Source organism: Falco cherrug, chromosome 9, assembly GCF_023634085.1.
Source record: "Falco cherrug isolate bFalChe1 chromosome 9, bFalChe1.pri, whole genome shotgun sequence".
NCBI lineage: Eukaryota > Metazoa > Chordata > Aves > Falconiformes > Falconidae > Falco > Falco cherrug.
The window spans coordinates 16,109,009-16,124,844 of record NC_073705.1 but is presented as its reverse complement, the minus strand read 5'-3'; the positions used below and the strand labels follow the sequence as shown (position 1 = coordinate 16,124,844).

Sequence of the window (15,836 nt, the reverse complement as noted above, 5' to 3'; positions counted from 1 at the left end):
CTAAGCAAGCCTTTGTCATCTGAAACAAGTCTTATTTGGATGTTTCACTGCAAGTGTTTTAAACAAGGGTTCAGCAGTAAGGTCATCACATCTACCACCTACTCACAAAATTAACCTCTAAATTCCCAGCAAACCCATTCCAGTGGCCCATGGTGGAGAAGGATGCCTACCCACAGCTCACTCTTGGCATCAGCTTCCACCTATTAATGTAGCTCTTCATTCACACCAGAGGGGAGATACGTAGGGGCTCTTGAAAGCCAAATTTGAACACCAATGCCTTTAGAATGAAGCATTCATTTACACAACCCAGCATTTTTAGGGGGAACAAGGCAGGCTCCGACACTTCTGGAGGGCTTCATCATGCTTGCTCAGTTCTGCCGCACACCCAGAGATGGAACATACATCCACTCCTGCTGTTTGCTGGCAGCTGCGGAGGAGCGGGAAGAGTGAACAGGGAAGGAAGAGCAGGGGAAAGTCAGCTCAGGAAACTAGATTCCACTTACACAGTTAACAGCACAGCCTACATAATCCCTATTTGACTGGAGAACAGACAAATACAGGAAAAAGTATTAACAGCAACTACACAGGAAAGAAAAAAAGCTAATGGAAGAAACTTCAGCCTCAGCTGAGAAACCAGGGCAAGGAACGGTCAAGACCATTTCACTGGGGGACAGGGGGCAATGATGACAGTACCAAGTATGTGAAAGGCAGGCGAGGAAAGAACTGGAGCAAAAACAATGGGGCAAGCACAAAATAAAAACAGGATACAAGGAACGATTTAGAAATCCTCCTTAGGAATAAGCTGCTATCTAGCAGGCAAGTGATTGACTTTTTATGGCTTTAACTTTATTTCCAGAAGAAGCCTATTTCCATAGAAGCACAGCTTTTGAACTGCATATTACAGTTCCCTCCAAGGCAGTGATCAATCTTGATAAACGTCCACCAGTACAAGCCAGGGAGTGACAACACCTGCTGGAGAAGGGGGGTGGCAGTCAGTCAGTCACCAGTGGAAAACCCTCCAGCATCAGCATTTCTAGTTGTGTATTAGCAGCTTCTTTGAAAGGCAGTAATTCAGTTATGTCTGGACTCCAGTCACATGCATCCAGACATGTGTCTTTTATAAGTGACAGACATGAAATCCTGCACCTCATGCAGAAAGCAAGAGCTTTCCAGCACAGTCCATCTCAAGTCCTCCAGATCACTGCACTGGGTAGCCACACCCTCCAGTACCTCCAGGGCTTCTAAAACCTAGCATTGCTGGTTATTTTAGAAAAAAATATTTCCAGCCATGCCTTCTGTCTAAATCTGAAAACCTTTAAGCTTCTCCTAACATTAACTATGTCAAAAATACTATGAGAAACAATGTAAGTTATTAAAAAATAGCATGCAGCTGGTGACTGAGTGCTACAGCAGACGTTGCATAATGCAATAAAAATTGTGCCAAATGGAGAAAGAAAGTCACAGAATAATGACCCTTTAAAACTTAAGCTATAGAACAAGTCAGATGAGTTTTGGAAGGGTAAGCAAGGGTGGAGCAAGGAGAAGGCAAGGGGAAATAATTCTAACAGACTCGGCTGCGGAGCAGCAAGGAACGTGTACATGGCACTTCACAGACAGGACATGCCCAGCAGAGCCAGTCTGCTTTGAGGTATTTAGAATTTACATTCTGTCATCTTGAAGCAGAGAAGAAAAGAGGGACATCAGGAAAACAAGGACAAGAAGGGACTGTAACACTAAATGCTGTGCAATACATCTACTGTTACACGCTGTGCTGAAGACAGACCAACCCAAAGCAGCACATATCCAAGGACTTCTTGCCACATCTACAGAGCACAAGCTCTTTCTGGTTAGAGGCCAGGGACATGTGCCAGGAGCAAAACCAAGCAAAGAACCACCAAACTCTTAAGTGTAAAGAAAGGAATAACAGAATAGATGACTCAGTTACTTAAACAGAAGTCTAATAACGTGTGTATTGAACGCTGAAAGACGCATTTGCTTTTTTTGAGCTCTGATCACGCACTGAGTCACCACACCAACTCCTACTTCTATTGTTCTGATAGACTACGTTGGAGCTGGATTAGCCAAGAGCAAACCATGCGCCAGGCTGCCAAGCCCACCAGAAGTGCTTTCCTCTCATACGCAAATCCACGTGGACTTCAGTTACAGAAGAAACAAGAAGAGGTCTGCAGTGTGGGTTTCACTTGAGTCTGCCCAGGTCAGCCACGAGCCACTACACTCAGATTGCTGGACACTGGTGCTCCATTCTCCAGCCTGTCTCAGATGTGTTGTTCCTCTTCCTCCCGTGGTTGCTCCATGCTGCAGAGGACCAGGCTACCTTGCAGTTCACTCCCAGCACACTGTGAAGAACTTTTCTAACTCTGGGCATAAATACCTTTCAGATCTGATTTTCTACAACTGTGACTGCTAAGCAATCATATGTACTCTATGCATAAAACAGGCATGGGGACAACTTAACTAAGAAGGGCTCCTGAATCCTCCAGCCCGGTCAGCTGGAGATACAGCAGATGAGCAAACCCGAGCTGAGAGACCTCCATGTTACTGGGGGGTGAAGGGCACAGAAGCAGGGGGGGGTCAGGCTCATTACCAAGACAATTGCACAGTAAAATCCACAAAAGTTAAAAGGGGGGCAGGGGAGGAAATCCTGACTCCCCCAGGGCCCATTTGCCCTTTAGAGGAATCACAATTCAGACTTCCCCTGTGGTTCTAGCAGACAGAGGAACTAAGGCTTTAGAAGGTCCCAAATGCTTCAGAAAAACTCCGAGGTTTGTTCCATACAGACACTTACAAGGTTAAGGTGTATTTACCCACCATATTTCAGGCAATACATGTTTCTGTATCACACTGTAGCTTAGAAAACCTTTTAACTTCTGGCAAACCGTAGATGTAAAAATGAAGATTCACCAATTATCCATTGCTGATATATTTATAAACTTTCTTTATCCCATAAGCATCGGCTGTCATTCTGAGAGATTCCAGATTTGCCTTTTGCTGACTAAGTTTAAACTCCTAGTGAAGATGGACAGCAACGTGAACTCTTATCAGGGAAAACCCTGATAATGTCCCTACAACACAGGGTACAAGACATGGCAAAAATCTACGCGTGCCCCACCCCACCCCAACCCCCAAGATGAGAAAAATCAAGACATGTGTCAACTCAGTACTCCAGCACTTTGCTGGTATAGTACATCTGGAAAACGAAAACCCTGAAGGGAATCAACACAAGACTAGGAACAACATCCCTAACGCAAGCGATGTACACAGAGACAAATCTTTTTGCCTCTAAGGCAGATTTATGACATGTGAAGGCATACTGATGCCAGAATAGTTAAGTGACATTTTTTTGCCAATACCAACCCCGTTTCAAGCAGGAAAGTTTGCTAATATAGGTGTACCAGAGAAGTCTTTATAGTGCAAATTAACTTGGCACATGAGGCCAAGTTAATTTCTGGAATAATTTCATTAATACTGTGTGATGTAACATCATTGCAATTTGGCTTGAGCACGCTGAAGAGCCCTTCAGTAAATAAGCTGCCTGAAGTCAATCCTGGTGCTAAAAGTAGGTTTAGTTACCCAAGAGGTAACACCCTACCGTGCTCAGACGTGTTCCCCTATGAGTCACTTCTGTATGGTATACATTTAGTCAAAACCAATACAATAGTCCAGGAGAAAGCCCTTTATATATTAACAGCAGCTTTTTCATTCCACAATGAATACAGGTGCTTTATGATGGTTCCTTTATTAAGGCACCATTCAGCCGTACAAACCAGGTCACTGGTTTTAAGGACAAGGTACAAACATATTCTCCCTGAATCTCTGTCCCCTCCATTAATATCTATCGCTGTTAGGGTTTATCAGGAAAAAGGCTACCCAGCAGAAGAGGTTTGCAAATTAGAAGAGGCTGCCGAGTAAAGCCTGCTTCCCCCTGACTCATCACCGTGCTGGTGGTGACGGGCTGGGATTTCTAGACCCTGCCTGTCCCAACTCTCCCTTCCTTTCTGCCCCAACTCTGGAGCATGTCAGAGCCAGTATTATGCCAGAGCCAGCAAGAAGGGAGGGACAGAGCAGTAAGAGCTGCTTTTGCTCCTCTGGAGCAAGCTCCAGACAAACAGAATTCTCTAAGACAGACTAGTATCTCACAGTGCAGCTTGTCCCAATCAGAGAAAGGTAATTTCATAAATTACATCTTGATTAAAAGCAGAACACGGGAGAGCTCTGCATTTTGCAATAGCAGTTGGTGCTGGTTAAGCCCCTGGGAGATGTTAGCATAGGCTCCCACTGCTCTGCTGCCAGGAGCAGGCTTCTGAGGAACTGAGAGTTTTTGCCTTCTCTGTGGCTGTCACTACGAGCTGTACTCAGACACATTTCCTTCAGTCTCCCCTACTGAGAGCAAATGGCATTGGAGATGCATATGCCTCACTTCTAGGGGGAAGACAACATGCAGATTAGTTTTGAAGAACAGGGGTACTTGCACGGAAAGCAGGAAAACCCACTGCTATAAACCTACATCAGAAACAGACCTTAAAGAGAACAGTGGCCAGAGTGCGATCAGCCACTCCCTGTACAGCAGGAAAAGGGTATTCAACAAAGAAGAAAGGCAGCAAATGTAAGAAGCAGTTTTAGAAAAAATGCTTCTCCATAACATGGCTTTCCTTGTGCAAGGAGCACTGCAGGCTACTGAAGGCATAAAGATGAGCTGCACTGCACTTGAAAGGAATTCAACATTTATGCAGATGCAATTGCTTTGTGTTACCTAAGTATGAGATAAAGCGTAACAGGCTGCTGATAGAAGCCAGGAAACAGCTCTTCTGCAGAGGGCTTACTGCATAATCTGTAACAGAGGCAAGTGGACTACCTCTGAACAGCCTTTATTGCTTAGACTGGAAACAGGACACTGCACTAGCTGGGGCTGACCTGGTACAGCAAATCTACGTCAAAGTGTGAACGCTATTGTTCTGTTCCACGCAATGGAGCATTAAAAGATCTGGAAACATTGAATTACAGATATCCTAGATTCCTCCCTCATATTCTGTGACATGCAGGCACAGTGTAGGTGATAATGGGAAGAACAGGGACTAGCAAGAGAAACAGAAAAAGCACAGTGAAAACACAACCAAGCTGGCAACCCTCTTCCCAGCCTCTACACATTCGAGCAAAAATCCACTGAAAACCCCACCCAACCTCACCTTTGTTGTTTCAAGGGTGGATAAAGCCTGAAAGTCTGATACAAGGCTGGGGAAAAAAAGTAATTTTCTAAGCCTGAGTTTTTCCAGACAAGCTTTTCCTTCCCCCTCTCCTGGCCATTTGCATTTAGAGAACAAGGCAACTGGAAACCTTTGGCAGGGTTCGCTCTGGGCTCCCTGTTTTGTACTCCTCACACTCACAACTTGCATTTCAGGAGGAATGGAAACTCTGGCAGCAGGCAGGAGCACAGGTAGGCATGTGCTGACCGGTCTTTCATATGGCAGCTGGCTGAGGGAGTCTGTTGATCATTAACCCAATATCCATTAGTGAAACGTCTTGCCACAGTCATTTCATACGAAGTTTTATTCTGGACGCAAAATGGAGGTATGTGACTACCCCACAATGAAACCCCGAGGCCACATCCCTTTCATGGGATTTCCTGTTATGGGTTCCTTGATTTGGTTTTCCATTGCAAAGCCAGACTGGAGCATAATGCTTGGTGATTTCTGAAAGGCACTGAACAAGATCTTAAATTTCTACATTTGGTACACTGAACGGCAAGGGAAGGGACCTGCCTCACTGAGGCAAACATGCAGCTCTAGGAAGTGGCAATCCCAAAAGAAATTTTTCTAGTTTTAGTTGTTCATTTCAGAGAGCACATTTCAGGCTAGTTACCAACCACGTGCAGGGGTGATGGTCTCTGTAGGTCTGTAAAGCTCCTTTGCTAATTAGCACTGCAGCTTTCTAGCCCTTCCAGGACAGTGAATCCATATACTCTCCTCCTCCCTCCCATGTAAGCAGCCTCTGTGCTTTCAGGTTGAACAGACAGGGTTCATTTCTTATTTAGAATAAAGCATGCAGCAGTGTAAGTATTTTTAGCTCCAGTCCCATCTCCTACTACAACATGGGACCTCCTTCGAGGCCTCCTCTCACCAATGAGTTGTGATAAATTCAGCCAAAGGAAAGGCATAATCCTCCTCTCTTGCCAGTTCAGCTACTTACTGTCTGCAGGGAAAGCATCCATTATACTGACTGTATATGCTATTGCTTATCTCAAACATCCTGTCTCTTCACTTGCCTCCTCCCAATCCTCTAGTTTCCATGTGCTTCCTCTTAATTTTCTTCCTCATCCCCATAACCCCATCTTATTTCCTCAATCTTTTCCTCATCAGCCTTATCAATTGAACTACACAGGAGACCCACGAGAAGCACGTGAAAATGACATCCATGAAGATCAGCAATTTTGAATCACGCAGAACAATTCCCTTTCTTGCTCATCAGATTAAAAATACACCAAACAAGGCGGCTGTTCATCCAGTGAACACAGCCACAACCGTTTGTCTAGTGGGAAGTGCCTTTCAAACCCAGGGACTAAACTGAGATGCTGAGTCCCACTGTACGGTACGACAGACATCACAATGCCAAGTATGGAGTTACAATAGTGATGTGTATCGTGTCTCCCAGCAAGTGCACTTGGCATAGTATGAATAAACTGCAAGAAAAAAAAAAAGGCCTCTCATCATGCAGCGTAAGCAGTTGGTACTGGGATGGGGTAACACATCCAGCCACCTGAAGTAACACCTGAAATCACTGAAGTAATCACCTTTACAGCATGGATTACTGAAATAAGGTCACAGGCCATTACAGAAGAAACAAGCGGATCCAAACGTTGGTCCAGGGCACTCCTAAAGGCTTATGTTTTATTATATAATAAGCTACAAAATAATTCCTGACCAGTTTCAGAGCAGGCTGCAAGCCCAGCACAAAGCTGGCAGCCCACAGAGGATGCAGAGCTTATCCTGTTTGCCAGAGCCACATCCATCTGTCCTTGCATGGATGAGACCTTACAGATCTGAGCACAGGTGGATGCTGCAAGAGCTCACCATCCCTCTCTGTCACGCTTGCAAGCATACAGACTTGCCTTGAAGTGAGGGAGGTTTCTGATCCGAGGGAGACAGGAGGTTCTTGCCTGAAACACTACCAGATATAGTTTCCTGCAATAAAATAATAATAAAGAATAAATCTGTACCTGCCTCATTTATCTAGAGACTGGTACCAGAACAACTTGCCAGCGGCAACTTATGGCCTATTAAAATACCAACCACTGTGCAGTCAGACCACAGGCTCCTGAAGGCACGCATGAATTCCTCAGAAATATAGCTACAAAGCTAGAGTCAACACTGATGGCAGCTCAAGAGCACAAAAATAAACAGACTGGAAGCCATTTACGTTTCCCCCTGTATTTCAGAAATAAATACATGTCTTAAGAGGTGCGGGAGGCACCCTCTCCTACCTCTCCTTGTCCTCGGCCAGAGCTGATGGTATTGCCATGCTGCAAATGAGGTGGGCCACCGGGCCCGAGTCTCAAAGTAGAACATTAATTTCCAATGAGTAATTTTTTGAGCCATGGGCTGCTTAAGTCATGCAGATAAGGCTGTTGCTAAGAGTTAGCCGTCAAAGCAATGCTAGTTCAGAATCTGTGATGAGGGGGAAGTTTGAAAGCCGGCTGTATCTGAACGTATTTACTGATGCTGTACACACAGCGTATCAGTTACAGGGCTTTAGATTACAGCTTCTGGTCAACAAAGCAGCCCCTGCCTGAGCAACAGCAGTCAGAGCATGAACAGAGACTGTTCTTTACTCAACAGGATACGGCCCCCACGGCAGGCAAGTTTTAATGTAATTCTGCTCGTCTTGCGACAGACTCCAATGCAGCAACCGGCAACAGGAAGAGGAGGCAAGTCTGACACAAAGTAAAATCTACCCACCCCAAAGCCTCTGCCATCAGACCCTGCAGGTGTAGCAGCCAGAGCACAGAAAAGGCGACAGAAATGCTCTGTAAACTCTAGACCTCATGGTGCTGTATCACTTCTGCACTTTTTCCAACAGCCCCACTTGCCAGAAGTTAAACCTCATCCAGGCTGCTGCTTTCACAACTTTCACCTACATTTAGCTACACCGTTGGAATGAAACCCCTTTTTCTCATCTTTACTGTCTAGTGTCTGTATTTATTTCAGAACACAAGCAATGCAGGTACCATGCCTTAATATTATCCTGAAACAGGTTATGTTTTATTACAAATAATTTCTAGAGGCTGTATTCAAATGCCTTCTCCATTAACACCCCCAGCCCGTTCCTGAAGGTGCAGCTAGGAAAGAAGCATGTTAGCATGTGAAGCTGCTCTAAAGCCTTAAAACTTACTTTCTTGATCTGTATATTAGGGATATAAATATACATAGGGAAGGTCTAAGTTTTCAGATGTTTGTAACAAAAGCACTTTTAAAATATGCTATCACACCATGTGCACTAGCAGAGGATAGAGCCAAGCATGCATCATCCTAAAACGTGGAACTAGGAGAACGGTTTAGAGCAGGGGTCCTCAAACTTTTTAACCAGGGGGCCAGCGCGGATGAAGTGGCAGGCAGTCATCTGCGGCTGCTTGGTTTCCCCCCTCAACCCCCGGCTGGGGGGGGGGGGGGGGGGAGGGCGGGGGGCTGTTCTGTAAATACCGAGGGCCAGATTGAGGATTGAGGACCCTGGGAGGCCGTATCCGGCCCGTGGGCTGTAGTTTGAGGACCCCTGGTTTAGAGCCACAACTGAGTTCCTTCCTTTACTAAACCATGGCAAGCCCACTCGAGTCAAGAGGCAGAACTCAGCCAGCGATCCTCTCCTTTCACTGCAGCAAGTTTTCTTCCCTCTTGAAGACACTGACTCTAGAAGAAACTATTTCATTACCTAACCCTTGTTTTAAGGCACACACCGGTGAAGGTTTAGATCTCAACTGGGCCAAATCAGTTCTTTAGTCTTTGATTAACCAAACAATTAACAAATTCCCAGTCTGAAAGAGCCAAATGTGGTGAACCTAGTTACCTGAATAATCCTGTAGCATCAGACACGGTGACTATTATGTAAAGACAGTGAATTAGTCGATTTCTCTCACCACTGAGAACTGCATTTTAGAGGTGGTTACGACTTACACCTCCTTTCACAAAAGCTTCTGAATCACCAGCCTTGTGTTAGCAGGGCAATGCTTCTCACTCTTTATTTATGTCCTTCAGAAATGAGAAAGTCCTGTATACCACTAAGACATAATGATGCCTTGCATCCCACCAGCTGAAGAAAGCAAGTAGCTTTAGGTCTGTACCTACATAGAGACGAAAAAGCCACACTTAACACAAAAGCTGACCTCAGTCCACAGGGAGCTAGCTATCAGTATGAGGCATCTCCTCAAATATCAGTGTTTCCTTTGGCTTTCTGGGTGCAGCTTTACAGACAGACACACACACAAAAAAGCATGTAGTGTGGGAAGTGGCCTTTCACATTCACTTAATTAAAAATTGCATGGCTAAGAACACTCTCTGTTCAGGCTACAGTACTGAAATACTTCGAGGCCAGATCACCCTAACAGGGTCAGCTCTTAATGGATTGAGCCTGCATGTAAACAGCTGCTGGGCTGCAGGAGACAAACTATGTTCTTTGGTTCAAACTGGTGCAGGAGTGCCAGCATCAGAAAGCTGAAATGCTGCATGTGCTTGGCAAAGCACGGTCCCAAAGGAATTATGGCCTGAGGTGCCTCCAGAAGACAATGAGGAAGGTGGGAAATGTCCTCAGAGTTGCTCAACTCATGCACAACAGTCTTTCCTCTAAAGTCAGCCAGGGCTTTCAGAGTACAATCCCCTCCTTCAAATCCAGGAATACCAGAATGAAACTGTTGGCACACTAATAGAACTATGTAGGATGAAGTGTCAGGAGTCTGTGGATAACACCTGGCTTTCCACTTCCTTCATCATGCACCGGTAACGCTCGCTGCCAACATGCAGCCAGAAATCAATCAGCACCGAGGTAAAGAGCATCTGGCTGTCACTCAACATTAACTGACACTGTAAGCGGAGAGGAGTGGGTGGAAATTTAATCAAGTCTTCCTCGTCTATGATACCCAAAGATGTACATGTACATACTACATCAGCTTGTAGTTTAGGCACTCGTTTGGACATCCAGGCTCCTGCCTGTGTTGATCCATAGATCCAAAACCTCCCGATGAGCTTATTGTATCATCTCTCTAGGAACAAAGATGTGCACTCCCCCAAAAAGCTTCAAACGTACAAAACACAGCAGCCCATCTGCTTCACAAAAACTGTTGCCATGAATACATCCCTACTGCTCTGTGCCTGCTATTTTTAAAGATACTTGGGAGGCAACTGAATTCACTGGCAGTTGTGCTATTTAAGTATCTGGATTAATACCATTCAAGGAATATATTGGTACTTTTCGGTGGGGAAATAGTGCACCTGCCTGGCCTACACCTGGCTCAGGTGCATTTTCAGAAGACCAGCTTCTGTAATCCAATGGCAGGGCAATAAACCACAGACAATAGATGCTTTTCACGCAGAGTACTGTAAAATGAAACAGGTGACATCCTCAGAAGCCCCACCAGTGCGTAAGGAGATTTTACAAAGCAGAAAGGACAAACAAAAGGATATTTACAGCTGCAACTTTGTCACTAAAATACCCATGGTTTAATGCAAGGTCTGAGCACAGCAAGCGTGGAAAAAGGGCACCTGCCTCCAAGGAAAAAAAAACCAAAAACAAAAACACCAACCGGAAAACCCGAGAGGCAGATCCCCAAAGCTGAATGTGCTGACAGGACCTGGACCTTTTCCAGTGTGCCTTGAATTCCTAAGAGCGTTAAGTCTTGATGCATTTCAGACAAGTTCCCCTCCAGCCAGGCTGCTTTGTCCCAGCCTGGGCAGCAGAGGTGTGAGTGGCTCACAGCCTGAGAGGGGGTCCTGGCCCGGGGTGTGCCCCACCAGACCCACAGCGTCAGGCTGCAGCAGGTACACGCAGCCCAGGCTGAAGTGGACTTGGGACCAGGATGGGCAACAGCTAGCAGTACAGCCTCCCACTTCTGCTCTGCTCACAGGTCAAATTAACCCAGTGCCACCTAGCAACTCACTGGATATATATCTCATATCCCCACCTCTTGCCACAGACATGCACAAGCTGCCAAGTAAGTTTATTGTAAATAACCTGAAAAAAAAATGTCTCTGGAGATTCTTACATTTTCAAGCAACACTCTTTCTTCCACATCATAGGTCACTTAACTGATGAAAAAGTGACTTAGTGTGTCCTATGAAAAGCTCCTACACCTACTTATCCCCCCTGTTTACAGACTCCAAACACCATGGGACACCTTGTTCAGATCAGCTCGCTGACAACTCACGGGCAGAACCAGCTACTGGTTTGCTCGATCACAACTATGTACCTCCTATTGCCACAGACTGCTGAAGAAGCCCAAATCGATTGCAAAGCAAACACCAGATTTTTTTTACATAAGCAGCTCATATAAGGTGACCTGACAGACATTACAACCTCAAACGCAATCATTTTTGGAAGCAGTGGGTTTCAGAGACACAATCACAGATCTTAAATAACATACAGACTTCTAACACAACATGGAGGCAGCATGTCCTTCCCTTTAATCTTTTCCCAGATCGAAGGAGTATGAAAAAGGTCATGGAAATGACTAGAGCAGCATAGAACAGAGCCAAGGCATGACCTAGGAGCCTCTCCGCACAGTAACTCTTCTCCTCAGCGTTCCTGGAAATTCATCCCTCCTGGGGTTTCTCTAACTGCAACTGGGGAAAATATTTGGAAAAGGTCAAATGACTCAATACCACTGTGACCTGAAACTTTTCAAGCAGGAACAGGTTTCCATGTGCTTTCAGTTAGAGTACAGACAGGTTAGGGGGAAAGCGGCAAACACAACAGCCTACTTCCTCTTCGCTCATTTATAAGTAATCGAGCTGGTTGAGAGTAATGTATGCGTTTGGTTTAAATTACAGATGATTTTGCTGCTGGAACACATCTGCACTGCACTGCACTGAGCAAACTGCTGAAGCTCAGCCAGCTCAGAAAACAACTCAATACAATCCAAACGGCTGGCAGCATCAGCAAACCCCAGTGACAGCTCTTAGAAGCTGCTTTCAGGGATGACAAGGAGAGGAAGATCGACATTTGTCAGCACGGGCTTTTCCTGAGACATCCTCCAGTTCAACTCATTTCACTATGACTCCAGGAAGCAGAGGGGTTAATTTGTTTCCAAGTTCACATACTGTTTGAATTCCTTAGATAAGCTGCTTCCATCAAACCCAAGGATCTAGCCTCAGGGGAGAACACTGTAAGGAAAAGCTCTTTTGATAGATTTTCTTCAAAAGAGAAATTAATTCAAAGTCCATTTTTGGAGGTGTTCCACACCCACGGCTTCTACAGACTTCAAATGAGGTTGCATCATGCCTCTGGAAGAAAAACCAAGCTTTAAGCAATACCCTACCACTTCTATTTGCCAGACAGAAATGTTTTACGCTTACCCAGTAAAATCTCTCCTGAGAAAGCTCAGTGTACAGCACCCCAAAGAGGAAAACCAGACCAAAACAGGCTTTAGCTTTGGGATAAAGCAGTTAACAGCTAGCACAAACTAATCTTGTACCTTTAAAACTGAGCAGTCACTCAGGAAAGCAAAAAAACAGGTTTTGAAAGCCACTGAAGGCTTCCTTCACATCTTGAGGCAGAAAGAAAGCGAGTCTGGGCTGTTATGGAATTCACGTTTGCATACTGCTGGTGATAAGCTATGTGCACAGTTGGAAACAAAGCAAGTTTTTATTAGCAATTAGTAGCAGGAGTGGGGAGAGACCTGCCTGAAGGAGTCAGAGAAATGCCAATACATGATGGCAGAACAATCTTCTAAGACGTGCAGCAGAACAATTCCAATATGACAGATTACATAAAAAAAGAAAATACTGCAGCTGTAAACTTGGAGATGCAATGGTATCAGTTTAAGGAGATAAACCGTGTCTTTAACACTGACAACTTTGACTCCAGGCAGCACATTTCCCTTGCACAGCAATTTGCAATGCAAAGCAAGCTACTTCCACTCTTACTAAGAGCAATAATTCAGAATCAAAGGGGGAAAGCAAAGTTGGGAAGGGTTGATTTGCTTAGATACAGTTTTCTGCAGAGTTGAGTTTCAAGTCAGGCATGAAAACAATATAGCATAGGATCTGAAATAGTGCATGAGACCTTGGGCAAGGAAGTGGGGAAGGGACGATTTCATCCACAAACCCCAATCCCTTTCAGAGGGGTGAACTCCCGCTCCCTCCCCACATCTCTGAAAAATTCAATCCAGCTCTGATCAGCCAACACCACCCAGGTTCAGAGCTCTCCAGCTATGTACTTCCCCTGCTCCGGAGAATGATGTGGCATGTGGGGCCCTACAACAGAACTATTAAAATACCATCAAGGGGCAGGCAAATGGTAGCCATATGCTAAACTGCTCAAGTGAAGAATAACCAGGGAAAGAAACACAGCCAGGAAGCAAATCTGCAACAGCTTCTTACCTGGTAGATAAGCTAGCAAAGTCTCCTCCATCTAGCAGCCTGATTTTGCAGAACAGAACCCCATTCACAAAGGGGACAGCAGTCAGCTCTTCTAGAGTGAAACTTGTCTGAAACTTGAATTTCTTCTTCTTCATCAGGAAAGCCATGGGCAAATTCAGCATGGAAAGCCCAGGAATTCCAAACAAGTTCAGGGAGGAGCGGCTCAAAACACACACAGACAAGCAGAGGAACGGCACTCGTTCCGGGAGCGCAAGCAGGGAGTAAATTCCAGTTCAGTTACAACGACGGCCCAGCTTCAAACGCACAATTCTCTTCTCTTTGGTGGTCGGATCTGGCTGTGGGATCATCGCCACGGCAGTTTTCAGGTGAGGAGGAAGAGGTCAGATTAAATCTCTGCAACATCTCCAAGGGAAAAGGGAGGGAGAGAAGTCTGTCTCAGCTCCAGACCAGCTGGAGCTGTCCCAGTTACAGGCTGCAGTGCTCTGACTTCAGCACAACCCCTCCAGAAAGCATCTCTTGTGAGAAGTCATCTTGAGTCTCTGAAGAAGCCTTAAGTCTGCGGGCAGCACATTCAGAGAGCTTCCAGTTTCTGCCTCCTCTTGTGCAACTGCTTGATGCAGGTCTTCGGGTCAGCCTTTGGGAGGGAAATGAGTAAATCAGTCCCAGCCAGTCTTGGGCTCCTCCTCCTCCTCTAAAACCTGTTTGGATGGGTAACATTCAGTCCAGGCTCATACCAGTCTTAAGAGGTATGGCCCCAATTAGCCGGGCCCCAACATCCTCTTTCCCCTTCTTGCCTACAGCAAGCTTCACTGTTGTCATCCCCCTTATAATTTCTGTTTTGCAAAGCAGCTAATAAAAATCAGCTCTATTTTCACCCATCATCTTTAGAAGCAGTTTATAAAGTAAGCTCAGTCTAACAGGTAGTCTAACAAGAGCCATCTCAAGATATGCAAAAATCTGTTCTTTTCTGTATTTCCAACCAGCTCTAAGTGTCAGCACCTGTATCTTATAAATGGAGAAAGCAGCACAGGGAGCGGGGGAGGCAGTCTGCTCCATATTACACAGTGTAACAACCGAATCAGGTCATCTGGCTGTCCAATAGCCAGGCCCACCGAATACGCTGCCTTCGCCCAGCACCAGGTCCACACCAAGCCCTGCCCTGCACAGGACAGTTTTGGGGCTGGAGATGGTAATTTCATTACACAATTACGAAACACCTAAGCCAGGGAGGCAAAAGATAATTAGCATCTAAAAGGGGCGAGGTTATGAACACCCGGCAGTAAACAATCCTCGCCGATACTAACCATTACTGACTGCAAACCAACGCAGGCAGAGCTCCGGGGTGCGTGTTACAGACCCTCTCCCGCTCAGGCAGCAGCAGGCGAATCCAGCCGGCTCTGCCCGCTGCGCCGGGGCCCAGGCACCTCTGCTGAGGCACCCCTCTCCTGTGGCCACCACCTAAGAGCGGAGCGAGGGGTGACACTGGCGATGGCTCTGTACCACCAGCCCCCTCCGTGAGCCGCAGCCAGCCTGCCCCTGCACCGAGCTGCCGCTGGGTCTCAGCCTGCCGTCCAGCCCCCTGCGCTGTGCACCGAGATGCGGACAGGTCTCAGCCCACCTTCGGGTGCTGGGGACCACGCACCAGGCTGCGGGGAGGTAGCAGCCTGTGCCCAGCACCCCTGGGCCATGCACTAAGCTGCGGTCAGGTCTCGGCTCACTTTCAGAGCCACGCACTGAACGGCGGCCAGGTCTCAGCCTGCTTCCCGGCCCTGCGGAGCCACGGAGCGAACTGCAGCCAGGTCTCTGCCCCTCTCCCAGCCCCAGGGTCAGGCACTGGGCTGTGGCCGGGCCGCAGCCCGGCTCTGGCCTCATGAACCACGTACCGAGCTGCAGCCAGGTCTCGGCCCCCCTCCCGGCCCCTCAATCATGAGCTGACCTACAGGAGGTCTAGGCCGTTTCCCGGCCCGCTCCACCGACCTGCGGCCCGGTCCCGGCCCGGTGCCTGCCCGGCCCTGCTCGCACCTCCTGCGCTCTCCTCACACGGCCGCCACAACCACCGCTGCTCCCCGTCACAGCCGCCTCTGCCAGCGCTACGCCAACTGCGGCCGCTACGCCAACGCCGCAGGCAGCCCCACAGCAACGCTACACCACCCCCGCACTTCGGGAATACCACTCCGTCACTACGTAACCCCCTCCTCTCCCGAGAGCGGGGAGGGCAGCGCGGGAGCGGCGACACTCGAT

At 46.9% G+C, this 15,836-nt stretch overlaps 1 protein-coding gene across 4 annotated transcripts in view; it reads right to left on the bottom strand.

Moving 5' to 3' along the window:
• Positions 1-15,836, bottom strand: part of EEIG1 (estrogen-induced osteoclastogenesis regulator 1) — a 38,678-nt gene extending 22,842 nt beyond the window's left edge. Inside the window, exons 1-2 of one of the 4 annotated variants that reach the window (XM_027809469.2) lie at positions 15,573-15,836; positions 13,596-14,293 (exon numbers count right to left, since the gene is read on the bottom strand). In XM_027809469.2, the coding sequence (XP_027665270.1) occupies positions 13,596-13,756 (161 nt within the window). In that variant the 5' untranslated portion in view covers positions 13,757-14,293; positions 15,573-15,836. The remainder of the gene's footprint in view (positions 1-13,595; positions 14,294-15,572) is intronic. The other 3 variants (XM_027809468.2, XM_027809471.2, XM_005441982.4) reach the window with 3 other exon arrangements.